This window comes from Cajanus cajan, chromosome 1 (genome assembly GCF_000230855.2).
Source record: "Cajanus cajan strain Asha chromosome 1, NIPB_CcT2T_4, whole genome shotgun sequence".
Taxonomy (NCBI): domain Eukaryota; kingdom Viridiplantae; phylum Streptophyta; class Magnoliopsida; order Fabales; family Fabaceae; genus Cajanus; species Cajanus cajan.
Window position 1 is genome coordinate 83,599,180 of NC_138517.1, and position 27,560 is coordinate 83,626,739.

General features: G+C 30.0%; 4 protein-coding genes across 9 annotated transcripts; 3 read left to right on the forward strand and 1 right to left on the reverse strand.

Moving 5' to 3' along the window:
* Positions 1-674: 674 nt before the first annotated feature.
* On the forward strand, positions 675-3,228 carry LOC109789047 (peptide methionine sulfoxide reductase B5). The gene is made up of 3 exons (XM_020347912.3): positions 675-869; positions 1,711-1,867; positions 2,906-3,228. Exons 1-3 carry the CDS (start codon positions 775-777, stop codon positions 3,068-3,070), a joined length of 417 nt encoding a protein of 138 aa, XP_020203501.1. The 5' UTR covers positions 675-774; the 3' UTR covers positions 3,071-3,228.
* Positions 3,229-5,430: 2,202 nt separating this feature from the next.
* Positions 5,431-9,402, reverse strand: LOC109793335 (Cox19-like CHCH family protein). Of its 2 annotated transcripts, none has more exons than XM_029274517.2 (3): positions 9,176-9,402; positions 9,020-9,065; positions 5,431-5,812 (listed from the first exon to the last, which is right to left on the reverse strand). In XM_029274517.2, the coding sequence occupies exons 1-3, from the start codon at positions 9,323-9,325 to the stop codon at positions 5,529-5,531; spliced, it is 480 nt and encodes a 159-aa protein (XP_029130350.1). In that variant the 5' UTR covers positions 9,326-9,402; the 3' UTR covers positions 5,431-5,528. The 2 variants fall into 2 exon arrangements, with proteins under 2 accessions (XP_029130350.1, XP_020208395.1); XM_020352806.3 differs by lacking the exon at positions 5,431-5,812 and adding an exon at positions 8,382-8,804 and having other exon boundaries at positions 9,176-9,355.
* Positions 9,403-14,015: 4,613 nt separating this feature from the next.
* Positions 14,016-15,766, forward strand: LOC145955910 (uncharacterized). Its single transcript, XM_083071362.1, has 2 exons — positions 14,016-15,709; positions 15,754-15,766. The coding sequence occupies exons 1-2, from the start codon at positions 14,016-14,018 to the stop codon at positions 15,764-15,766; spliced, it is 1,707 nt and encodes a 568-aa protein (XP_082927488.1).
* A 3,341-nt stretch (positions 15,767-19,107) lies between these two features.
* LOC109815166 (RING/U-box superfamily protein) lies at positions 19,108-23,361 on the forward strand. Of its 5 annotated transcripts, none has more exons than XM_083065283.1 (4): positions 19,108-19,273; positions 19,596-19,634; positions 19,905-21,987; positions 22,262-22,684. In XM_083065283.1, exons 3-4 carry the CDS (start codon positions 19,909-19,911, stop codon positions 22,286-22,288), a joined length of 2,106 nt encoding a protein of 701 aa, XP_082921409.1. In that variant the 5' UTR covers positions 19,108-19,273; positions 19,596-19,634; positions 19,905-19,908; the 3' UTR covers positions 22,289-22,684. The 5 variants fall into 5 exon arrangements, with proteins under 5 accessions (XP_082921409.1, XP_020235401.1, XP_020235397.1 ...); XM_020379812.3 differs by lacking the exon at positions 22,262-22,684 and adding an exon at positions 22,692-23,361 and having other exon boundaries at positions 19,112-19,273; positions 19,596-19,680; XM_020379808.3 differs by lacking the exon at positions 22,262-22,684 and adding an exon at positions 22,692-23,361 and having other exon boundaries at positions 19,112-19,273.
* Positions 23,362-27,560: the final 4,199 nt, after the last annotated feature.

Sequence of the window (27,560 nt, forward strand, 5' to 3'; positions counted from 1 at the left end):
TATGATTTTTTATTTAATAAGAAAAATATCAAGAAAAAAATGTTAAAGATAATGTTAGAGATCCAAACTTGAATTCATATAATAAATGAATTAATTTAAACAAGAATCAAATTATTAATTTATTTTATGAGGAATGATAATAATACATTCTCTAATACAGTCATGGAAAATTACAAAATAAAAAAGAGAGTTTTTAAATAAAGAATGAGATATACTAAATTTTAACCATGTTTTAAAAAAGTGTGTGCTAACATTGATTATTGGCTTAAATATGTTTTTAGTTCTTAAATTTAGAATAAATTTATTTTTTGTCTTATAAATTTAAAATTATTGTTTTTAATCCTTATAATTTCATAAAAAAAATATTATTTTAACCGTTATATTCAAATTTTGTTAAGAAATTTATCAAATATTATTGTATAAAATTTATCTATTAATATCTCTGATAATGAAAACATCACATTAAATTTAGTTGATATTACATAACCGTCTTAAAACAAGATTAAAAATTACAGAACTAAAAATAATAATTTTAAATTTTAAAAATCAAAAATAAATATATCTTAAATATAAGAAATAAAAAATATATTTAAGTTTTTATTATTTTATAATTAGAGTACAGAAATAGTTAGAATAAGGCGTGAGAAAGGAAGTTGATGAGCGTGCGACGTGTCCCAATGGAGACCCAATTTTCCGTCCAAGTTGATTAGCATCTAATATTTCTGGGCACTATATAACCGGTTTTTGTCCATTCTGTCGTGGATCATCCGAAAAATGGCAGCACCATCGCCGATTCATAAAACAGAAGAGGAATGGAGGCTCCTTCTCTCTCCTGACCAGTTTCGGATCCTTCGCCAGAAAGGAACTGAGTAAATTCCCAATCTTCTCATTCTATTGTATTCACAATTCTTATTTATTACACTCTCTTTTCCCTCTATATGCTTCATTGCCTGCATCTCATCATTTTTTCTTTTGGGAAGGGGTTGCTCAGCTTTTTGGGTATGAATTTTAAGATAATCTTCATCAAGATGGAAGATCAAGTGTGTATTTTTTGGATGGAAATCTATAAAATTTATTTTGAATGAAATTGATTTTAAAATTTAAATAATAGGAGTGCCGTTTATGTTTAATTGTTTTTATTGTGAAGGCTTAATAATAAAATTTAAGTTAGTAGTAAAGCTTGTTTTCAAATTTTTGGTTCACTGCAAAAGTTGGTTAATCTTGTTTTAACTGAAAATTAACTCTAGATCCCGAATCAATTCTTTAACTTGAAATTATTCATGTGAATGTTTATTTAAATAACATCTGTTTGTATTTGAATGTGATTTTAGATTGCCTCAATGTGAAAAATGCACACACTGTCTCTAAGAAGTGCGAAGTGTAAAGGTGGATAGTTTTTTAGACACAGCATCACTGGGTGGTGAACTTTTGGGGGTAAATGATGAGATTGCTCTCGTGCAGATTCGTCTCTGTTTTGTGCAGCTTTTATTTAGTTCCATGCATTCTCTTGTTGGTAGTGTTTTATTGGAAATTAGAGGTGCTATTTAATTTATCTTTCCTTGAATAAGATGTTTATACATATTTGGATTGCATGCTGTTTTGGCTTGCAAAGTGTTCAATTTTATAAAACACTTGCCCTTCAAGCCATGAAATTGGTTTACAATTACATGAGTTGGATTGTAAATTTGCATGCACTGGGAACATGTGCAGATTGAAGGGTACAGGAGAATATAACAAGTTTTTTGAAGAAGGAGTTTACAACTGTGCTGGCTGTGGAACTCCTCTTTACAAGTCTTCCACCAAATTTGATTCTGGTTGTGGTTGGCCTGCTTTCTTTGAGGGTTTTCCTGGTGCCATCAACCGATCCGTGAGTGGTTTTTTGAAAACTTGTTATTGAATGCTCATTTTGCCTTGTCTGTAACATTTTTGGTTTGAAACTGGAATTAGAATTGTTTGGATGGCTTTAACGATTTTAGTTATTCAAATTTAAAATGGATATTTTTAGTTTCTGCAATTTAAAAAACACTTGTTTGTTTAGGATCACCAGTAATATTGACTAAGAGTTTGTTTAAATACAAGCTTAAAAACACTTTTAAGTGTTTCTCCTTGGAAAATACTTTTCATTTTTAGTAGAAAAACTCTTAAAAAGCTTCTAACTTATATCTAAACAAACTCCAAGATAGACTGAGTGAGCTGTGAGCCGAACAACAGGAAATGAATCCCCTCACACCTACCACCATCAACAACTCACACCTAGCTTTTTAATTCCTTTTTATTTTTAATTAGGGATTGAGATTTCGAACAAAAATGTCATATGAGAGGATCTAAATCCCTGTGCAACATTGGGTTTAGATCCTATCATGCAACATTTTTGTTAAGCGAAATCTCAACCCTTCAAATAAAAAAGAGAGAGAGAGAGAGAATTTAAATAATAAAAAATAGAAGGCATGAGATTTTAATGGTTGAAATTTTCACATGAAAACCCAAATAAAAATCCCACGTCTCTCCATTCTTGTGTAACATTAGCTAAGTTTGTTGTGATGTTAAGTAACGATGACATTAATTAATAGTTGGGTTTTGTGTGACAAATCATACTAGATGAATTTTGTTTGACAAATTCACTAACTCAATCCCACATGTCTCTCCATTTCCATGTAACATCAATTAAGTTTATTGTGATGTTTTTTGTGTGACAAATTATAATAGATGAGTTTTGTATGAGAAATTCAATAACTACATTTGAGTATGGTAGAAGAAAAGGATTGAGTTGTTTTTTCTTCAAATTTCAAGACTAAAAAAATCATTTTAAATTTGAAGGTCAAAAAACAATTTCAATTCATTTCATATTTGAGACACTAAAAACAACTTTAAACAATATTGAATTGATGGAACTTATGATTTTCAGCCTGACCCAGACGGGAGGAGGACTGAGATAACTTGTGCAGCCTGTGGTGGGCACTTGGGTCATGTTTTCAAAGGAGAGGGATTCAAGACCCCAACTGATGAACGCCATTGTGTGAATAGTGTTTCTGTCAAATTTGTTCCCGGCAATGCTATTGCTTCAATATGATGCCTTACTTTATTGTAGGTGTCTTTTGAATGATTGTCTTGTTTGTAATCTTATTGTGGTTTTAAAGACAACTAGCTTAGGCGAATGGAGATAAGCTTGAACGACTGAGCAAGTGCTGTACTTTGAATCAATAAAATCATTTTCTTCTTGTCTTTTCATGGCTTTCCCTGTTTCATCTAGTAACGATTTTGTAGGTCTGTGCTGCCTGTGCATGAATCATATGAGATCTTAAAGCTGTTACATTGAAAAAAAATATTTTTTTCACATGGTACACATATTTTAATATAAAATCTATTATTATTGAGATTAATCTGAACACATCTCAATCACATTTAATGATTTAAAGTTAAATATATCATAATTAATTTTACCAAAATCTAAGCGTATGTCAACTATGAGAAAGATAACACGACTTACCACTAGTTTGGATTTGCTATTTGAACTTAATCTTGTTAGAGGCCATGAAGTGAACATGATTTGAAATTTGTGCCAACATTTACGACGATTTTAGAGCAAGTTTCTTTTTGCATTGATATTATATTTTATTAAGGATTATTCTCGCTGCTATTGTGGTTAGGAAAAATCGTTTAAATACGTATTAATAAAAGTATCTAGACAATTTAACATTATATAATTAATTTAATAACATTGCGTACCCGTGTTAATAATTATATGTCTAAAAGCAATTTTTTATCAAAATTATCTAAATAATATTTAATGTATTAAAATTGCTTTAATGCACTCAAACACATCCTTTGATAAGATCAAATTTGTAAAGTTAATTTTATTCAAATTAATTTGGTAATATTGTTATTATTTTGTTTAAGGGCAAAAATAACCTTTTGTACTTTGAAAGCATACTCAAGATTTTAAGTTTGAATCGTGATATCATCATTATAGTTTTAACGTATATAAAAAAAAAGAATAGGATGCTTAATACTTTATATTTTTGGATTTTTGCATTGGAGAAAATTTAATTATATAATAATTCGTTTTTTTTAGATTTAATTATATTTTTAGTCCTCCTAGTTTATGTTGTTATATATTTTTTTATCTCTCAAATTTAAAACTTGTGTTTTTTAGTCTTTATAATTAAAAAAAAAATATTGTTTTAGTCTCTATACTTATTTTGTCTCACAAATTTAAAACTTCTATTTTTAGTTCAAAAATACAAAAAAAAAAAATATTATTTAAGTTTCAATGTTAAAATGTCAATGATAAATCTGTTAAATAAAATTCAGCTATTGTTGAATTTGCCACACATAATTCCCTTATTAGTATTCTTGTTTTTAAAAACATTTTATTAAATCATATTTTTTTCAATAATCATGCATATTTTTTTAAAATAGGCTCATTAATTGTGGGGTCATGGACTTCGCGAGTCGACTCACGAACATGAAAATACTTACTCACTTCTAACTAATACTAATTAACTGTCTCAATCTGTCATTATTAGTCATGTTATTAGTGGCATTGGGAGACTTAAACAATATTTCTGGTAATTATATAACTTGAAAGATAAATTTTAAATTTGAGAGATTAAAATAATAATTTTTACTATTTTGTGGACTACAATTATACGTTTTAAATTTGAAAGACAAAAAAAAAACCTAAATTTAAATGACTAAAAACATAATTAAGCCTTTATTTTAAGAATAAATATATTTAATATATTATTGTCAAAAAATATTAGTTACACTTTTTAATTGTAATTGTATATTTTTTATTTTATAATTTAACTACGTATAATATTAAAATTTATATATTATGCTTAAAAAATTAAATTAATTTAGTTTTATCTGAATTTATAAAGTTTTGATCGACTCAAGTTTGCATTCACAAAATTAACTTTAACTCTATCAAACCCCGCTACAAAAATCGTTTTTCAATGACGCTTCTAAAGGGAAACTCCACATAGACGACTTCATGAAAAAATAAAGGCAACCTCCAAATCACACATTGACAAAAACGCCCTCAGATCCAATGGCACTACACTAAAAGCCTCTACAAGCTCTATAGAAAATAGGTCCAATTCTAGGTTAGGCCCAATGCTTTGGTGTTGAGGTGACCATGGCAACGTGTTGTTAGAGTTTTTCTAAAAGCTCCCTTAAGATGATGCCACTTAGTGTGAGAAACAGGACAAGGGTGTGGAGAGGAAGCGTGAGAACTGGGAAGGACGCAATTGCATGCGATAAACACATAAGGTTGTGAGGATCGAACAAATGAACTAAAAACACATTCACCCCAAAATTATTTATCAAAAAGTGCTTCCCTTAAAGATTGAGAACCATTGGGCTTGCTCCATGTGCCATTTTGACTAACAATTAGTTTGAATAGCGACTATTTTGATCAACAATTAGTTTCACTAGGAAATTAGTTTATGCTTTTTTTATAAAATAAAAATTTTAACCATAGTCAACATCATTACATTAACTAATTACTACTTTGACTAACATCATTACACATGTCTATATTTTTCTCTTATTTTGCTACTCAACCTGTCATGATCTGGTAATTGTGTAATCGTTATACTTGATGTATCCTTGAAGAGGATTTGAAACTCAAGGCTCTTTATCTTTATAATTGCCTGGTACTCAAGTTCTTTCTCTTTCATCTTCGCCTCGTACTTGAGCTCTTTTTCCTTAATCTTCACCTGATACTCAAACTCTTTCTTCTTGATGTTCAATGTTTTCTCCTTCAGCTTGTTCCTTTCATTCTTGACATGGACAAAATCTTCTATAGCTGAAATTTTTAACTTTTGTTCCTTATCCCTTGCAATTAAATCAACATATATGCAGAAGATGTTTCATTTGTTTTTGATTTTCTCTTTCTCTTTGTTGCTTTTGTCACTATTGGACATTCTAAGGTAGATAAAGATTGGTCGGAACTTGATGAAAGCATGGTGGTTTGTTGTTGCATTTGTCTCTCTATTATCAACCTCATGTATTGTTCTTCATAATCATCATTCATTAAATCTTCGATGATTTGTCACTCAAGTTCATCTTCATAAGATGAATCGTTGGAGTCCATTTGAAGGAATCTTGTAAAGTTTAAGTTTTAAAAGAGTTTGAAAAGATGATACTTGTTTACACAAATGAGAGGTTTAAAAATCATGTTGCATGCAACAAATATATAAAGAGAGACAACACTATGACTAATTTAAATAACAGCTAGTTTAAGTAACCACTAGTTTAAATAACAACTAATTTGACCAACATTTTTGTTTGTTGAGAAAATACCAACAACTAGATTAACAGCTAATTTGACCATTACAATAACTTTAAACTTTATTTATTAAAAGAATATCGAGAAGCATTTGGCATGCCTGTTTTGCCATTGCTGTTCCAACTTTCAATTCGTTCTTCATCCGAATTCAAGAAAAAAGTAGTTTCTAAAGAGGGTAGCATTTAGGCTAAAAGATCAAAGGCTGCACAAATAACATTTATAAGTGCAAATTTTACTTTTGAAACTGTACTTTATGTAGAAGATGATAAAAACTGAGTTATTTCTTAAAATAAATAAACTAAGTATGTCCTGAATTTACTTATTTTTGGTAGATGGAGAAAACATGTACTGATTTAATAAAATAAGAAAGTAATTATTCATCGATACTTTTAATATATATGCATCGGTAATTATTTTTAATAAAAAAATTTAGTATAAATGAATAATATTTTTCAGTTGACAAATAGAAATAAATAGTTTTCGCGACTTAAAAATCAATGTCATTAAAGTGAATTTTCTCTTTTATGTTATTTTTAGTGGATAATCTAATTTTGTTAAACTAACGCAATATTAACTAGTGTTCCTTTTTTGTACTGTATATGACATTAGTGGTTAAGATTCAAAATTAATTCTTATTATTGGATATCAAGGATATAGAGGAATAGTTATAATCGGATAACATTATTTGTAGTTTAAGTCTATTGAATAACGGTGTGTTGATAACTTGATAGTATTAAGGTTATCTTCCCATTCCACCCTTTTATCTTTCAAAGTATCACATATTATTTCTATGAAAGTGAATATGGGTATAGTGCAAGTCCTGTCATTCTAAGGGTGCTAACTAATTACTGGTTGCAAGCTACTTTGTTTTAATAAAAAAAGAAACATATTTCAACTCTATAACTTGACTAAGATTTATTGTCAATCTAATGTAAGAAGATTTAAAAGAAGGTGAATGTGTAAAATAAAGGGTGGAAGGCGTTGATGAAGAAAAAAACAAAGGAAAAGGCAGGAAAAAAGAGAGGGAAGTAGAAAGGTGAAACATGTTGATAAGGACCAACATATAAAAGAAATTGTTCATATAAGAACTAAAATGAGTAATGTCTATATGTAGTGATTAATACATACCATGCCAACAATTCATCAACGCCACGTTATTATCATTATTTTTTTTAACAAGAACCACAGGAGGATTTGAAGTGCTTGTATAAGAATTAAAATAGATATTTTTTTTAAGTATAATTGCTTAAAGGTAAAATTTGTTCAACTATAAAAAGTAAATAAATAATTAAACTTTTTATTTTATTTTACATGTACTCCGTCACCAGTAATTACAAATAATTTTCTTTTCATTCCAATTTAAAAGATACAAAAGCATGCGATATGTAACATGTTATCTGAGGACATGTACAAAAGCGAATCATGAGCATTCTGGCGTAGGTATGCAAAGTTAATTGGATTTTATGCAACCACTACCAAATTCTTTATTGTGTTTGGAGTTTATAGTCTCTCCCGTCTTTTTTATAACAACAAAAAAAATAAAGATATTATTTCGTTTATTCTTTTTTATAATAATCAATCTAGATGTTTCATGCATTAATTATTTCTCCCAAATGCAATGAATTCAACATTATAACAGTGTCTCTGAATATTTGAAAATGTGTTGGTGTTGCTTGTTTGTTATTTCTCTCTTATATAATTTACAAGTTAGTCATCATAAATTACATTTTTTCCTAGAGACAAATTATAACATAGCGAAATAATTGAACTGTGGTAGGCAATTGGACCCTTGTCTGTAACGCCTTTTCACATCATAAATATTTTTGATGCATCAGGAGCGTATCTATAAAAATCTGCCCCACAAGTCCAATCCATACCTAATACCACTATATTGCAGTATCAATTATTACTACGAGTTCATATCCTTTTTGTTTCGAATACTTCAAAATACGAAGATAATAAGGCTGTTTTATCAAGTCTCCTCGTTACATTTGCAGCTATATTCAAATAAAAACACCCATGGCCTCGCATGTAAAATGATAATTTCACTTGTGACAGAGTCTCATGCAAAATAAACATATGTAACTAGATCAAAATCATGGTGTCAAATTGCAGAGCACTTTCCGAGTTATCATTCAAATAGCACACTATCACCAAACGACAAGACACAATCCAAATGATTTTAGAAGTAGTAAAAGCATGTTAGGGAGGTCATTGCTCTAACCTAGGAGAACACTGCTTATTTTGTATATCTATCAATCTATGATATAAATGTCCCATTTCCCTAAGTTCAATCTCAGTCACATAAAATTGAAAAATGCTTTTTGGTGGTGGTGGCTGGGGGTTGTCTATACATCATTGTGGCACCACGAAGTATAGCTAGGAATCACAAGCACAAAATGTATAATCTCAGCCAACTAGAAGAAGAAAAAAAAATCCATCTCAGCAAATTCCTACTTTCCTTGCATGTTCTTTCTCTTTTCAAAGCATTCCCTCAAAGCATGTACTTCTGTCAAGAGTTCACCAATAGTTAACAGTTATTATTTATTTATCTCGTTGCAAAACTGCAATGGGTTAATTCAATTACAATCATGACATGACACGTAAACTTTCTGAAGAAAATAACTTATATTTCCATGAATTCCACCGATACAGACATTCAAATGGAGAACACGATGCACACACAGAAAGGAACAGAGAGAGTGTGAAAAATGGATAGAGTACCTGGCTGGCACACTTTCCAATTCCTGTTTGATCGAGCAACGCAATCCTGAAAATTAGAAAAAGAAATATCCTCAATGAATGGAGGTGTTCGATGAATCTAAAACTCTAGGGTTTAGGGTTTTAGGGAGGGGAAATGAGAAAGGCGATGAGGAGAACCTGCATCAAGCGATAGAGAGAAGAGCATTCATCCAGCTGATTAACGTTTTCGTCATCCTCGTCGACGTCGCTCTGGTGAGGGACTTGCGGCGGCGGCGGCGGCGGCGGCGATCGTTTTGCTTCGGTCTGGTTCGCCGGTAGGTGCTCCATTTTAACTGCAACCGGTTCACAACCTCTTTAAATAGTGCATTGACAAAAATGACGCTTCACTAAACGACAATATGTCATTAGCGTTCATTTACACCAAAAACAATAAATAAATAAATAAATAAATAATTAGCGTTCACACTTTTTTTTTTAATTGCACTTCTAGTCTTCTACGGCTTTCATGATATGAATTTAGATGCATTCCGTAGAAAAGAAAAATGAATAAATAAGAAATATGATTAAATATGTTTTTGTCGTTAGAATTTTGTCAACTTTTTTTTATTATTTTTAAATAAGTTTTATTTGATAATAATCTGTGAAAATTTTCTTCATAAATAAAAATTTTGACTTTAAAACTAAAATGTTAATGAAGAAAAAAACTCAAAAATGAGAATCCACAAAAAAATTTAGGACCGAAGTTAGTAAAAAAGTTGTCTAGAAACTAAAAATAAAAAATTTACAAAAGTTCAAAGACTAAAAAATTATATTTAATCCTAAGAAATATTAGAAGTAGAAATAGAAAAGATAAATGAAAATTAGTGAAAAAATATTTTGTTTTAAAAAAAATAAGGAAATGTAAAAGAGATAAATATGTGAATGAAATATATGAGGAAAAAAAATGAGTCTCACATTTTTTTATTTCTCTTCTCTTATTTTCTTTTTATCAAATATATTTTTTAATCAATTTCTTTCTCTTGTCCACTTTTCAGATATAAGATGATTTTTCAAATATATATATTTCTTAACCGACGATTTAGGGTTCATTTTGTATATAGTACTTATTCTTGTGTATAGTTAATATATATATATGAAACTAGTATAGTTTTCCTTGCATATAATTGTGTGCACGAATAATCATAATTATTTGGTTTCCAAGTAAAATTCTCCCTCAATTCCAACAATATACATTCAACCATAATTTTAGAAATCAATAATAGATTACGCAGACACACATGAATAGAGAGGGAATGAAAAATGGATACCATACCTAGCTGCCATTCTTTTTAGTTACTCAATACCAAAAAAAAAATTCTTTTTAGTTACTATTATCTCACACATTGCAATCTTAAAGATTAAGGGAAATAAATCCAATCCAAATTGACGTATTCGATGAATATAAAATGTGAGGGATTAGGGTTTTGATTATGACATAATAATTAAATAACACATAATATTAAGATGTATATGTAATAAACACAAATTACATATTATCATGCATATGACACCAGTAAAAAAACATACATTATACTTGTGCATTATCATTAGCAATACACATAAAGTAGTTTAGGAGTACATATTAGGTCACACTCTTAACGTACTCTCACTAGAAAAACATATTACTAGAGTTTGGTTAGGATAGTTGAGTCGCACTAGATATATCCCATGCACGCAAAGGGTGAGACTGAAACTTTCAAACCAAACTATTCTCAAGGATATCCCCGAGTTTTTTCACAATGGGGCTTTCACCGACCATATATTCCATAACGTATCCTTAAAAACACTTTTTATGCATATGATGCAAGTCAATAGACTCTATGCATAACAATTCACATGATCTCATTAATTCACAAATCACATGTCTTATCATATCACATTATCACATCATTTCATTGTTAATTGACCTCATATCATATAATCACCAACTATTCTCAATACAACAATTAACAATTCAATTATGTTAATTAAATATTAGCAATCAATATTAATTACACACTTTCGTGATTTAAACACAACAATTATACAACATCCTTCGATACATCTCAAGATAAAATCATTATAAAATTGTCTAATCCTAATTATATGTCAATACCTCAAATTGCTAGCAATCAACTTGCATCATAACTTATTAACAATTAATTTCTCTCATTATCTATCTTTCATAAACATTGATATAGATACCTCGAGTCATTCATAAGATCAAACATTTAAACGGTAAAGTTAATCATAATCACCATTCACAAACTACATTTTCAAAACTTAATATTCTAAGACATTGTGTGGTCCAAACACCTTATCTAGAGTTATATATTTGCTATCAAATTGATCTTAATTTTCTTAGAAATCTAAAAGAATCGTCTTCATATTCTATGTTTATCTCAAGAATTAATTTTGCTATCTATTATTTTTTAAACATACAAAATTGAAATGTTTAAGCCTAAATCTAGCCTTCATTCACTAATTTAATCATAGCCCAAGTTATAGACCCCTTTTTAGGTGATTTCAATGATATTTGAAAGCTAACATCTAAGGCTACAACTCTTATGAAGACACTAAAGGCTAATTCAATCATTTATGATGGTTGCACGGGTGTGCAAGTGCGATTCAACACATGACTTATCAACACAAGCGTACCAATTACAATCCTGGGGTGTAATTCACTGCAATGAAGTGCAAAAATTGCACATGACAAACTCAAAACCCTAAAACTTCAAACCAATCTATAAAGATCAGGATTAAAACTTAACATTACTCTATTATACCATCAATTACTCCAATTTAATCTCAATTTCACATTCTAATTATATATTCCTATTAACTACTCACACGATAACTATTTAGGGTTCCTACAAGAACACCAAAACATACCATTTCATGCCCATTTTCAAAAATTATCAACGTATAATACATTTTATATCAAATATAACATACAAGGAAAACACAAAGAAGATAAAGACACATTTGGGAAAAACCCCTCATACTTAGACATATAACAGAGACATGATTAAAGGTCAATCCAACTACCCAACATATATTCCCATACCCAAAACAAGGTTTCTCACTTTCCCTTTTACCTTGTTGGACATAAAAGATTGATGAGCGACTTTGGGATGGTTCTTTTCTTACTCTTGTTCTTGGAGCTCTAAATGTAGTATGCATATGTGAAAAGAGAAAATGTGTAAAAAGAAAAAAGCATAAAACTGATTAGAAAACTATTTACTTAAAACATTAATCTCTCTTCCCTTAATCCTGAGTTTAAACTTACTTAACCATAGTTATAAAACTCTTCCCTCACTTAATAAAATAAATACATCATTTAATTTAAAACCTTATAATACATATCCTTATACATATAAAATAATTAAAACAATTATTAAAATCAATTCAGTTAATCATAACAAAATACAATAATTAATAATTAACAATATATATATATATATATATATATATATATATAAATATATTTGAGGATGGTTAAAACGACACCAGTGTAACTTTTATTAAGTATTACATTGTTCAATAACTTTATATTAAATGTGAGTTTTATAAATTTAACTGTTAGATTGAAAGTTCTTTACTCTTAAATCATATATACAAAATTTTATATTAATCTAATATAATTTGATACTTTATTCTCATAAAATAAAATAAGAAAGTAACTATGCCACCTAACATAAGAATTATGGTGAATTATTACAATTTTAATTTTTTTAAATAAAATATAGAAAAAGAAAGTGCATCAAACCCAGTGTTGTAAAACTCGGCTCGACCCGGCCGGTCGAACCGGTCGAACCGGAAACCGGTGGTTAGACCGAGCCGAACCAGTGATCAGATCGGATATGCAGCTGACTCGGTATGACTCGGTTTGACCCGGTTAAAAACCCGGTTGAACCAGCGACTCGCGGGTCATGACCCAAACCGGGTCATCAGTTTTTTTGAAAAAAAAAAATTTAAACGACGTCGTTTTTTAAAATGCCTCTGCTCGTTGCACGCTGCCTCCTCCTTTAGAAACCCTAAGCTTATTTTTTTCAGATTGATTTTGAGAAACAAATCCTGCTCGTCGCACGTTGCTTCTCTGCACGCACCACTGCACTGCCACAACTGCACCGCCGCACCACTGCACTGCCACAGCTGCACCGCCGCACCGCTGCACCACGATAGTCGCACCACCGCACCGTCGCACTACCGCATTGCCGCATCGCTACACTGCCATCGGTGGCCTTCACGGTTCTGTCTATTCCGTCACCACCCTTGCAGGCACCTCTTCCATTTCCCAAATTTACGCTTTTTTTTTGGTTCATTTGATTTCAGACACGCGAATCCTAATTTAATCAATTAAATCTATGTTATCTTATGTTCCTTTAATCAAGTAATTTAATTGAATAGAGATTAATGAAAATGGTGTAGTTATGTGATTAATGGGAATATATATGTATCAATTGAATTATAGTTTGTGATCCATTGTTGGGATTTCAGATGATGGGCCTAGATCCCTTCGTGAAGGATGTCATAGAAAGGAACCGTTTTTGATTGTTTAAAATATTGGTAGCATTTTTTAATTAAAATATTGCACACTATCACGTCCTCGCTGCTTCCAATACCGAATCTCCATAATCTCCATAATCGCCATTTTTGATTTGCCAAAAATTATAGTTATATAGCTAGTAGCACTGGTCGTTCATATCAAATTTTTTTCATTTTCACTCCTCATTGAATCTGCAGAGGACCCTACTCTGTGTATATCTTGGTGTTAAATGTTGATGAATCTAGCTGCTTTGATATTTAGTATATATCAATATCCTGTGAGTGGCAATGTGGAGAATTAACTGTTATTTGAATTTATAATTTGGTTATTTTTAACATTATGTTATTGTTAGCTACTCTTTGATTTGCTCATTATTATATTGATTTTGGTTGATTTAATTTACAATAATTTTTTTGTTGGTTGTTATTGAATGATATTTTGATATTAGGCATGACAACCGGTGAAACGCCATCATCACAAGAGGGTTCTACTCAAAACTCTTTCCAAAAGAATATTAGAGGGAAAACTGATATAGCTTGGGGGCATTGTAAATTGCTTAAGGAAAATGAAAAATCTATTATATTATGCATATACTGTGATAAAGTTATTCGGGGAGGTGGAATTAATAGGTTTAAGAGTCACTTGGCTGGTGAGAAAGGTCAAGTTGAACAATGTAAAAAGGTTCCCGCAGATATTCGTTTTCAGATGAAACAAAACATTGATGAATGCAAGAGCAAGAAAAGAAAAATTCAAGAAGAAAATAATGATAGTTACTCTTTCCCACCTATTGAAGAAGGTGAAGTGCCAGAAGTGGAACAATCAACATCAACATTTTTAAAAGGCAAGAACCGCATTGGTAACTTTTTTATGCCTAGAACAACTCCTGGAGCTCAACCTACCTTAAAAAGTGTGTTGCAAAGCAAAGAAGTGATAGAAAAATGTGACCTTGCTATTGCCAAATGGTTCATTGATGCATCAGTTCCATTCAATGCAGCTAATTCAGCATATTTTCAGCCTATGGTTGATGCTTTATGTAGTATGAGTCCAGGGTACAAGGTTCCAAGTATGCATACTATTCGTGGTCATTTGTTAAATAGGTGGGTTGATGATGTAAAGAAGCTTGTAGAAGATTATCGTTTAATTTGGAAGAAAACAGGTTGTACTCTTATGGCGGATGGGTGGACTGATCGGTGTAGGCGAACTTTGATCAACTTTTTAGTTTATTGTCCTAAAGGAACTATTTTTCTTAAATCTGTTGATGCTTCTCATGCTTCTAAAACTGCTGATATGTTGTATAAGCTTTTCAGAGAGGTGGTGTTATATGTTGGGCCAGAAAACATTGTTCACATGGTGACAGACAATGCTGCCAATTATGTTGCCGCTGGTAGGTTATTGGAAGCAGAGTTTCCTAAATTATTTTGGTCTCCTTGTGCAGCACATTGCATTAATTTGATGTTGCAAGACATGGGAAAGTTAGAGGAAGTAAGTATAGCTGTGTCACATGCCTCAAATATTACTAAATATGTCTACAATCATTGTTATGCATTGTATTTGATGAGAAAGCACACAGGTGGAAGAGAAATACTTCGTCCTGCTCCAACTCGGTTTGCAACTAATTTTATTGCTTTGCAAAGTATTTTGGCTCAAAAAAATCCACTAAGAGCCATGGTAACATCTAAGGAATGGACAAGCTCAGCTTATGCCAAAGAAGCAAAAGCAAAGAAATTTGTGGAACAAGTCTTAGACTCTGGGTTTTGGACTAAATGTGCTGATATAGTAAAACTCACAGAACCACTTGTACGTGTGTTGCGTATTGTTGATAGTGAAGATAAACCTGCCATGGGTTTTCTTTACCAAGCTATACATAAAGCTAGAGAAGAGATATTGAGAAGGTTTAGAAGAAATAAGATGAAAGTGGAACCTTACTTGAAGATCATAGATAACCGTTGGGATTCACAGCTTCGTAGAAATCTTCATGCTGCTGGTTATTGGTTGAATCCAGCTTGTAGATTTAATGATGAAGAATTTGAACAACATTTTTCCACAACATCTGGACTTTTAGATGTGATTGAAAAGTATTCTCATGGAGATCCTGAACTACGAAACAAATTGACTACTGAGATGAGAATATACAAAGATGCTGAGTTGGATTTTGGAAGGCAATCTGCTTTGTATGAAAGAAATACAGTTATGCCAGGTAACTTCATAACTTGTGACTTTGTGATCCTTAATGTTTATTTAAGTTTAATACATATACTGATTTATTTCATGCAATATTCTAGATCAATGGTGGGAATCTTATGGGTGTGGTGCACCAAATCTACAAAAGTTAGCTATTCGTGTTTTAAGCCAAACTTGTAGTGCTTCGGGTTGTGAGCGCAATTGGAGTGTATTTGAGCATATTCATTCAAAGAAAAGAAATAGGTTGGAGCATCAAAAGCTTAATGATCTAGTTTTTGTTCGTTACAACTTGAGGTTACAACATAGGTATTATTATGTTTCTTTCTTTTTTTGTGTCATTTTATTTCTAAATACATGTACTTAGATTTAAATACATTACATATTTACATGTGCTTAGGAAAAAGAGACATCAAAGTTATGATCCTATTAATCTTGAAACGCTTGATGACCATTCTAATTGGGTAATGGAGGATTCCCCACCATTTTTAACCAATGAGGAAGTGGATGCACTACGTAATGACCTTGCAAATATGACCATCCAACCAATTTCAAGTGACATTGGTATTTTTTTTATATTGTTATTTCATTATTTTGTATTTGTTATCACTAAATTTGAATTTGTAATTACTAACTTATTTCTAAATTATTGTCATAGATCAATTAAATTTGGATGAGGATGATGATGATGATGTACAAGCACAAGATGATACTATGGAAAACATGAATTTAAATGAAAGCAATATTGAAGAAGTTATTGGAGAAGGATTTGAGATTTTTGATGAAAGAGTGGTGACCACAACTTTTACTCCTTGGACATAAATAGTTTATATAGATTTGTTTAAATCTTGTAGTTCAATTATGTTTAAATATTATTTGTAGCTTTGTTAAGTGACTTGTTATATATTTGAACTTACAAGTTAGCTTGGAACTTATGTGTGTTTTTTACTTGTTTGAAACTCATATTTAGAACTTGTTTTATTTGCTTAAAACTCATGAATGACATTATAAAATTATGTTAAAATGTGTTTGTAATTTTTGTGGAGTTTATTTTAAGGTATGATGTGATTTTTTTTTTTTTTGAAATTTATAGGTATGAAATATGTATAACAAATATTTTTTTTAATTTTTTTTAATAGAAACCGGGTCATGCGGTTTAATAGGTGACCCACCGGTCTAACCAGTGACCCATTGACCCAGTACTCTCACCGGTTCAATGACCGGTCCGGTTTTTAAAACACTGATCAAACCTATTAGTATAGATAAAAAAAATATACATATATACGTGAAATAGATAAAATGGAACATGTGAATAAAAATAAGTAAAAAATGGAATAAAAATTTGATATTTAATTTAAAAAATAATAAAAAGTAAAAATAATTAATAAGATTTTCAATCATAAAAGATATTTATAATATGTAAAATAATAATAATAATAATAATAAGTGTTTAACTTTAATCCTTGTCTAGCAGTCAAAAAATACTTTAACTTTTGTATATTTATAGAGATTAACGAAGGTTTACTCAATAAAATATTGATTTTTTTTTAAATAAGTTCATTTTCTGTTGAAAATGATAAAAAAATGAGTTTTTTTTTTTAATAAAAAAAAATGTCCTGAATTTATTTATTTTTGGTAGATGGAGAAAATATGTACTGGTTTTATAAAATAAGAAAGTAACTATTCATCGATACTTTTAATATATATGCAATGGTAATTATTTTTAATAAAAATATTTTTTATTATAAATGAATAATATTTTTTCAATTGATAATATGTGTATAAACGGACTGAATTAGGTTTAGACTTTTACAATTCAACTTATATTTTTTTAAAAAAATTTAAAAGACACGAAGTGTTTTTTATTTATTATTTTTTTTAACATATAGCAAAAGATATTATTTTACATACACTATCAGTATTAAAATGTTTTTGTTATTAAAAATTTTGTCATTATTATTATTTGTTGTGTAAAAAAATATCTACAATATTTATGTATTATAATGAATTATTCTTTTTAAAAATAATTAATAAAATATTAAAAAAGAAAAAAAAAACACCGTGTTATATATCGATCGGTAACATTGATTAATGTATTTTATTTTATTTTTTATGCATAATATGTTAGTACGGGATAGGAAAAGGTGAAAAAGTAATTAGACTCAAATGTAAAAAGAATAAAATATTTAGAATGGTCCCAATTATATTCTTTCACTCTTTAAGATATTTTCTAAAAATATACCTTTTTTAACACTTAATTTGATTTAACTAAATATTAACTGAATAAAGAGATAAAAGCCTTGTCAACTCCTAATCAAAGAATTTGAAAACAAAATCAGTTATAAAAGTAATATTATTTTTAATATTTTATAATTTATTATTATAATAAAGTCTTTTTCTACGTTTATATTTTTATAAAAATTATGAATTGAATCATAAAAATATTTGGATTAAATATATTTTTAATTCTTTAATTTTAACATTTTATATTTTTAGTCCTTAAACAAATTTTATTTAATTTTAGTTTCTAAAATTTATCTTTATAAAAAAAATTAACGTCAAGGACTAAAATATTAATGAGAAGAAGATTTTAAGAATTAAAAATAAAATTCGATAAAAATTTAGGAACTACAATTAATAAAATAATTATTTAAATATTAAAATAAAAAATCAACAAAAATTTAAGGATTAAAAATATATATAATTTAAAATAATTTTTTATTCAAAATTTATATTATATTAAGTATATAAACTTAATTTACATTGATCGACATAAATAATAGTGACTTGTATTTTTTAATTAATTATCTAAAGTTTGAATCTTAACCTTAAATATAAAATAAATCATATTTGTTAAATGATATTTTATATCATTATCATGATTAAAAAATTTAAAATTAATTCTTTATTTTATCTTTTTAAAATTTTAAGTTTACATTATAAATCTTTTAAATTTATTAGTTAAACTATTGACTCATGAAGTTTTTTAAATTATTATTTTTTTATCTCAAATATGTACTAAACATTCTATTATTTTTTTAAAATAAAAAATAATTTATTTAAATCATTAAAATGTGATAAAAGACTCGATTGTAAAATTTAAAACATTAAATTTGAATAAAAGATTAAAATGTTCAAACAAGAAATTTGAATAAACAAATATTTCTATCATAAAGCCATAAAAAAACACTGTAGATATAATGAGTATTTGGAGCCTCACAAGATAACACCAACTTAGCCTCTACGAAGTATATATTTAAAAAATATTTATGGTTTACACTCTAATCATTTAAAAAATTAATTGTGTATTTAATATGCTTGTATTTTGCCTATAGTGCTAACCTAGTTAGTATTACTATAGAAAGAGACATTCGATGCTCATAAGGCTTTTTAAGGCCTGAAGCTGTTGCAGCCTCGGCACAATAAAATAAAAGGAGAAATAAATAAAGAAATTGTGGATTTTTGTTCTGATTCTCAGATGTTCTAAGATCCATCTTACTTTTGATTTTTCCAAATTTTGCTTCAATCGGGTACGTCTCGATCGTCTGTTACCGATTATAATTCTGATTTTCTTCAACATCTGTTGGGTTATTGGGGATCTTCTCTATGTTCAGTGGCAGCCTATGCTATGATATTCAAAACATAATTTTCTTTGATCACTCTTCTGATCTGTGACTGAGTCTAGAGTATTCATATGTCTTTGGGTACTTTCACTTTTCTCTCTTTTTCATCTGGGTATGTTCTCAACGAATGGAATACTGGTCACATGTTTCTGGGTAGTTTATTTATTCATTTATTTTTTCCCTTGCTTGATTATTCGTTTATTGGTTTTTCTCTATGTAAACGTTGCAGGGAGTTATATCTTATTGGCTGCAATACTGAGATTTAGAGGTAATGGATTTTCTTCTTGAATCCAAGCAGGGCATTATAATTCAGTGTTAGTTATTTCTTCTTTTCTTTTTCCTTGGTCGATGGTATTAGAAAAAAATATTCTGAATTTTGCCGATCAATTTTAATTTTGGCATTATCCTTCTTAACGAAACTTGTATTTGGATTTAGTAAAATTTGCAGGTTTGTGAATGATGCTAAATAAAGTCATAAAACTTGAGAGTGTATTCGTATATTTTTATTTTTTTTCTTTCATGTTAATTTGGTTTGCAGATAAATGGCATCATCATTGGTTACCAGTGGTTGCAGTCAAATGGCTCCTTCAGTTTCTGTACAAGAAAAGGGAAGTAGGAATAAGAGAAAATTCAGGGCTGATCCACCGCTAGGGGAGCCAAATAAGATTATTCCTTCACTTCAAAATGAGAGTCTCAGCTATGAATTTTCTGCTGAAAAGTTTGAAATAACTGCAGGTCATGTGCAAGCTAGTGCTTCTGATTCTGATGGGTTGAAGCTTGACCTTGGATTGTCTAGTTCTGTAACTTCAACTGACATCAGGCTTAGCCAACCTAAGGAGGAACTTGAAGTAGATGAATATCATGATGCCGATTGGAGTGATCTCACTGAGGCCCAGTTAGAAGAACTTGTCCTGGAAAATTTGCACACCATTTTCAAGAGTGCTATTAAAAAGCTTGTTGCTTGTGGCTACACTGAAGACGTTGCTACAAAGGCCATCTTAAGGTCTGGCATCTGTTATGGATGTAAAGATACTGTGTCTAATATAGTTGACAATGGATTAACATTTCTTAGAAACGGCCAAGAGATTGATCCTTCACGAGAACACTATTTTGAAGATTTAGTGCAGCTAGAAAAGTATATTTTGGCTGAATTGGTTTGCGTTCTTCGAGAGGTTAGGCCATTCTTCAGTACCGGGGATGCAATGTGGTGTTTGCTAATCTGTGACATGAATGTGACACATGCTTGTGCAATGGAAGGTGATCCTTTAAGTAGTTCAGGTAGTGATGGCATTGCTGATGGCTGCTCTTCTGTCCAAACTGAATCACAAACGAAACTAGAAACTAAAGGTCCTGAATTGAGTCTTCCAAGTCCTTGTAAATCAGTCCCTTCAGGTTCTCAATCTGAGAAATCTTCCTCTGTGACAGGAAATACTTGTTTGCACAACTCAAAAAATTCTCAAATTCTTGCTGGACTCTCGGAGAAAGAAAGTGCTAATTCTGGATGCGAATCTATTGATAAATCATCTAGTGCTGTTGGGACATCTCAATCTCCTTCGGTGGAAGAAAGGTGTGGGACTGTTAGAAAGGTTCATTCCAGTCATGCCAAGAGAGACCACATTCTTCGACAAAAGTCATTCCACATGGAAAAAGGTTATCGGACATATGGGTCTAAAGGTTCTTCAAGAGGAGGAAGGTTGAATGGATTAATCTTGGATAAAAAGCTCAAATCAGTATCTGAATCAAATACCATAAACTTAAAGAGTGCATCCTTAAATATAAGTAAGGCAATGGGAGTTGACGTGACACAAAACAATTTGAATGCTGATTTATCATCTAATGATGGTCCATCTACTCCTATTGCATTTAGCTTGGATTCTCAGTCAACTGATACTTTATCTCCAGTACATGAAGCAAATGCTATACGAGCGATTGGTAACCCAAATGCATTATCGGTCACAGATACTGATCTTTCTCTTTCTTTGTCTTCAAAAAGTAAGTCTCCTATAACACCTGTCTGCCTCAATAACAAGGCATCAAATAGTAGTTGTCTGGGGATACCTTATGACAAGTCCCTGGGGCAGTGGATACCCCAAGATAGAAAGGATGAGATGATTTTGAAGCTGGTTCCAAGGGTTCGGGAGCTGCAAAATCAGCTTCAAGAATGGACAGAATGGGCAAATCAGAAGGTTATGCAAGCTGCTCGTCGACTAAGTAAGGATAAGGCTGAGCTCAAGACACTAAGGCAAGAGAAGGATGAAGTTGAACGTCTTAAAAAAGAGAAGCAATCTCTAGAAGAAAACACTATGAAAAAGATTTCTGAGATGGAAAATGCCTTGTCTAAAGCAAGTATGCAAGTAGAACGAACTAATGCTGATGTTCGGAAGCTTGAAGGTGAAAATGCTGTGCTGAGGAAAGAGATGGAGGATGCTAAGTTACATGCGACAGAATCTGCCACAAACTGTCAAGAGGTCTCAAGCAGGGAAAAAATGACCCAAATGAAGCTTCAATCATGGGAGAAGCAGAAATCCCTGTTTCAGGAAGAGCTAATGGCTGAAAAACACAAATTGGCTCAACTGCAGCAAGCATTGGAGCAAGCTAAAGTGCATCGGGAGCAAGTTGAGGTATATTATTTCAAGCTTATTCTAGCTGTTTTTTTTTATCTATGCTATATATGGCTTAGGTTGTAATTTGCTCTCATGTTATATTCAATATTTAAGCCTTGTCTCTAAAAAGTAAGTTGTTGTTAGGGAATAATTGTATGTAAATTTCAAAAACTCTCACATTCTCATTTTATGTTCATAATTAAATGAAATAAATTTGGATCGACACTTATTGAAATTTTATTTGTTATTCATTTATATTCATGGATTAACCATTGACGTTGTTTCCATGTAGAATGGGTGGGTAGTGCCAATATGTTAAATGAATCAAAATGTTTTTTCCTTTTCCACAGTGTTAGCTAACAAGGTAATATCCTCTTTTTAACAATTTACCTTCTAAAGGTCAAGAACTGAACCGTCTTCCCTCGCCAAGGAATTAATGTATATGGATGATTTATCATCTTTTTTAACTTTTATGTTCTTGTTCAATTTGTTTAATTAATACTTTGAAGGTTCTATTCATCTTGTAATAACAAACTTGTCTTTTAATTAAAGGATTGATACCGGAATCAGAAAAATGTAAATACTGTTTTACTGAAATGAGAGTACAGTTTGATACATATATCAACTGTGAGATTCTGCAGATGCCATCATATTCAATGTGTAAATGCCAAATGGATTTTGTTACCAAGTCTGTTCTCATCATAAAGAAAAAAATATCACAGGTTAGGTGGCAGCAGGCAGCAAAGGCAAAAGAAGAACTCCTCTTACAGGCCAGTTCTATAAGAAAAGAAAGGGAACAAATTGAGGAGTCAGCGAAATCAAAGGAGGATATGATCAAACTGAAAGCAGAGGAGAATCTGCAGAGGTACAGAGATGATATCCAGAAACTTGAAAAAGAAATTGCACAACTAAGACAAAAGACTGACTCTTCCAAAATTGCTGCATTGAGAAGGGGTATCGATGGCAGCTATATGCATGTGAAAAGTGGCACGGTTCAGGAAGAATCGCATGTCACTCTTATTTCAGACCTTGTTACAAATTTAAATGACTACTCTTTGACAGGAGGGGGTGTAAAACGGGAAAGAGAATGTGTGATGTGTCTTTCTGAGGAGATGTCTGTTGTATTCCTCCCATGTGCTCATCAGGTTGTTTGCACAACGTGCAATGAGCTCCATGAGAAACAAGGTATGCAAGATTGTCCTTCTTGCAGGAGTCCCATCCAGAAGCGTATTTCTGTTCGTTTTGCTCGTACATAATCTACTTACTTGAGTGAATTGAGTGTTTTGAATAATGTCTGTGGGACACTTGCAAAGAATAATGCATTCAGATTATGCATGTTGAGTTCAGATACATTAAGTTGCTTTCAATGGCAAGGTTAATTCTTTCACTGCAGTTTTTTTTTTCTTCTTTTTTTCTTTTTTCTCATTCTGTTTTGGTTTTATTCACGAAGCTATGTTTGTGTTTCTATTTTTTTATTTATTTTAAACATCATGATAAGCTCCTCAGTGGTATTTTATGTGATTGTTTAGCTCAGAAGAGATAATGTTTCAACATTTGCTTAACATGACCATCTCAATGGAGATCCATAAATAAAGGCCGCTACTATGCTCATTAATTAGAAGTAAAATAAATTCAATAGAGAAATTGTTAAAAATAAAGTAAAATAAAAAGAGAAAGCATTGTATCTACAAATATTCTTGCAATGCGATATCTCTTATTATGATTTTGCACATACTTGTACAAGAATCACTATTGTGACTTGTTCAAATACCAAAAACATCGTAGGAAAGATTTGTGTGCAAAATAGCACAACTTTCTTTATAATTATACGTGCCGACTCTTTTCAACTAGTAAAATGAAAAATTATTGTTGTATTTCCAATCACTGAAAAGAAAACGTTAGAATGTATGATCTGCGAGGTATACAGAACACGACCAATTTCCAAATAATATTACAAAATTATGTTAGGGTGAAACTCAAGAAAATTAGAATAATATCATTTAGCTGAAAAAAAAAACCATAACAGCTTGAGATATGGACAATATTTTGGACTGGTTTATAGACATAAGAGTTTAAAAACATTGGTTATAATTGACCAAAAAATGACATTGGTTGGACATTGGATCACTACAGCAGTAATTGGGTTATGAGATTTCTCTATGTAGCCTTTATCCTAATGTACGTCTGTTTCATTGTTTCCACCCACCTTCATTGGTTTCTTCGCAGGAGGGGAATGGATATCCTCTCACATAAAATTTTCACAAAATTTTATTATATGGAAAAATTGTGCCTATTTCTTTTTTCATAGACATTTACAAATTTTGAAAATACCCCACCTATTCGATGTATATGAAGAGAGAGAGAACTAGGTACAAAATTTTATATGATAAGATAATATGAACTCACATGATAAAATCCACACCCTTGTAGAAGAAAGATATTTGTGAGGGGGAGACCACAGAAGATGCTGCACTGCACCTATGAATTAGCATCTTTTCAAGAGATGCACGTCATTCCTTCTTGGCATCAAGTTGAAGTTATTTTGTGCTCTTGTGGCAAGAAGAATAGTCTCTAGAACTATTAAATCATAACACGATATCTAAGTCCCTATTATCGAGTACTTTAGCTTTTGATCCTTGTCATCTTTATTCTTCTAATAAAACAGTTGAATTTCAACCGTAAGGTGAGTGAGCTTTGGCATTATTCATGTTTCAAGTCTAGAGGGATCTTTCATTCTTTTGTGATGAGATGTGTTCAAGATATAATATAAAATTACTAAGGTTCTAAATCAATTACGGTTCTAAATTATATTAGACATGATATTTGAATAGGTTAAAAGGTTATTAGGTTATAATCAAGTGGTTTTAATTATCACAATTTTTTAACGAATCTATTTATAAAATTTAAAACATGAATTATGGTGTTGACATTTTAACTACTTGATTGACATTCATTGTTATATGAACATTTTTTCATTTGTGCCAAGTCTTGTTTCAATCCTTCACTTCCTTTTTAGGAGTCTACCTACATCTCCTTCGGTCGATCCTTAATTTTTTCTTCTTCATGTAATGTTTACTATCATTGTGGTGCTTTAATCACTCAATTCAATGAATGTTGATTTTCCTAAGAGCATCTCTACCTGTTGTATGTTTGGTTTCGGGTTAGAAACTTGAAAAATTCTGTTAAACGGAAAAAAATTAAAAAAAAAGTTACTTCCTTGTTTAATATGGTAGAGTTGCTTAACTCACTTTTAGTGGGATCTTACAATGCACTTAGGAATTTTAACAAGTTTTGTCTTCAAAATTTGTAATCTGGGATGCAATGAGACTCCATGAAGTAAGTAGTAGTGTACACTTATCTCTGTCTTGTCAAATAAAAATATGTTCTCTATGTGTTACATGCATGTAGGTATCAATTAAGCAGTTATTTACAAATTTTATAAATATATGTGATATCCATGAATAATTTGTGAATTATTTAAAATATTAAAATATTAAGAGAAAATTATTATAAATAAATTTGAGCTTGTATTTGACATTAATTCTATTGAATATCAATGATAAATAATTAACATTAAATTAAACTTATGTTTAACGTTAATTTTATTAAAATATTAAAAATAATATAAAAACATAAGATAAATATATGAATATTTAAATAATTTTATATATTAGATTTCTTTAGATAAGGGTGAGTAAAACAAACCTTCTTCATTATTTATTTGGACAGTCTTAAAATTATACTTGATATAATTTTTAAGATGGGTTTGAATTATATTTAGGACTATCTCAACAAGTCATTTATTATTTTAAAATGTATAATTTCTTAAAGTAATTGTGTATTAATAATAATTTTTTAATATATAATAATTTGTATGACATTATATTATATTTTATAAAGACATTATTTATTTTAAAATGTATATTGTACAATATACCTTAATTCAAGTTTTATATATCTTTTATTTCATAACTTAACTATACATATGTTCCTATTGATATAATGAGTTGAAATGTCGAATTATTTTGGTTCCGTCCTATATATTTCAGGTCTTGATCAAGTTGGATTTGGATTTAAATAAATAATCCAATCGTTTTTTTGTCGGGAAAGGATAAAGATAAATTAGTCTCAATCCATTCCTTGCTCATTTTTACTTGCGAATATGAATACTATCATGCTCCCCTATTTATAAATGAGTACAAAAATATTTGTATATATTATTTATGAATATTCATTTAAATTATTCATTTATTATCTTATACGAATTTTATTTACAAATAACTATGATTATTATGAGGTTTTTTTTTCCATCCCCAATTATATTTCTTAAACACTTAAAATGAGCCCTTTAATTTTCTCACAATTCTTAAAATCGTTAAGAATTATTATTTATATAAGCAATTATTCGAATATAAGGATTGTCATATCAATGTAAAACTGCATAAAAATTGTTTCTTAAATTTAATAACCTCATAAACGTCTCTCATCGGAGATAAACTAAATAACGTATTATTAAGCACTAGAATTAGAGCCGAGGTCACGTCACTTCTATATGTATTCCAAAGAATCCAAACTACAAAGGTAAAAATGCATAATAAAAGACCAAACCACTAAATATCCATATCATTATCAGGGCAACAAAATGTATATCTGGATATTAAAAGACAAAACTAAAAACATATTAAAGACATTATTTTAGCTTTAAAATTATTATTATGGAGTTTTAATTTGAATAGTATATTAGGTTATTACAATATTAAAAAGAAAATATTTAAGCATCCACATAAGACACATGCATATATAGTTCATAAGAATTCTGAATGATTGCCATTAATTAATGATTCTTTTTTAGCACGATGAAAGGAATAGGATTTTTCGATGGTGAGGAATGTATATGGTAATCAACAAAAATGCTTACAAACATTGCTCAAAAGTTTTAACTAAACATTCACTCTATATTTGTTTCATTTAGCTGTCTCAAACTATTGCCAGTTAAGTAAGTCAGAAAATCAGAAAAGCTTAATCTTTAACTAAGTTTCATAACCTGATTTGAATCTTCTTTAGAAAATTCTCATATAAACTTTCTGATCAATTATAAGCTTCCTACTCTCGAGCTGAATTTTATACATTCTATTAATTCCAGTCATGCTTATTGCAGTAGATCGTTAAAAGCCTCACTGATTTATACTAAATATCACTAACTAACAATTAATCTTCAAACAAATTATTGTTAGTATCAATCTTCTAACTAGCTAACAATTTTCTGAAAAATCTTCCGGGCACCAAGTTTTATACTTCATGGAAAAGGGTTCAAAATTTTCAGTTTAGAATTTATCCAAGGGTCACAACTCACAATTCATTCCGTGATTCAAATGTTCACTTCAAAGGAAGGGTCTTTTTTTGTCTAACAATAACTTGTCACTCGCAGAGATTAGTGGTTTGTATTATATATATATATATATATATATATATATATATATATATATATATATATATATATATATATATATATATATATCATGGGATTTAAAAAAATAAACAACAACTTAGAAGATATATCATTCAAAAAAGTAGGTATATTTTAAATTGAA

Coding starts and splice junctions, on each gene's coding strand:
- LOC109789047 (XM_020347912.3), top strand. CDS start 775: ATGGCAGCACCATCGCCGATTCATAAAACAGAAGAGGAATGGAGGCTC. Junction 870..1,710: donor CTTCGCCAGAAAGGAACTGA/GTAAATTCCCAA, acceptor GAACATGTGCAG/ATTGAAGGGTACAGGAGAAT. Junction 1,868..2,905: donor CTGGTGCCATCAACCGATCC/GTGAGTGGTTTT, acceptor TATGATTTTCAG/CCTGACCCAGACGGGAGGAG.
- LOC109793335 (XM_029274517.2), bottom strand. CDS start 9,325: ATGGAGCACCTACCGGCGAACCAGACCGAAGCAAAACGATCGCCGCCG. Junction 9,066..9,175: donor CTCTCTATCGCTTGATGCAG/GTTCTCCTCATC, acceptor TCTAATTTTCAG/GATTGCGTTGCTCGATCAAA. Junction 5,813..9,019: donor TTGGAAAGTGTGCCAGCCAG/GTACTCTATCCA, acceptor TAAAAATTTCAG/CTATAGAAGATTTTGTCCAT.
- LOC145955910 (XM_083071362.1), top strand. CDS start 14,016: ATGACAACCGGTGAAACGCCATCATCACAAGAGGGTTCTACTCAAAAC.
- LOC109815166 (XM_020379812.3), top strand. CDS start 19,909: ATGGCATCATCATTGGTTACCAGTGGTTGCAGTCAAATGGCTCCTTCA. Junction 21,988..22,691: donor TGCATCGGGAGCAAGTTGAG/GTATATTATTTC, acceptor AAAATATCACAG/GTTAGGTGGCAGCAGGCAGC.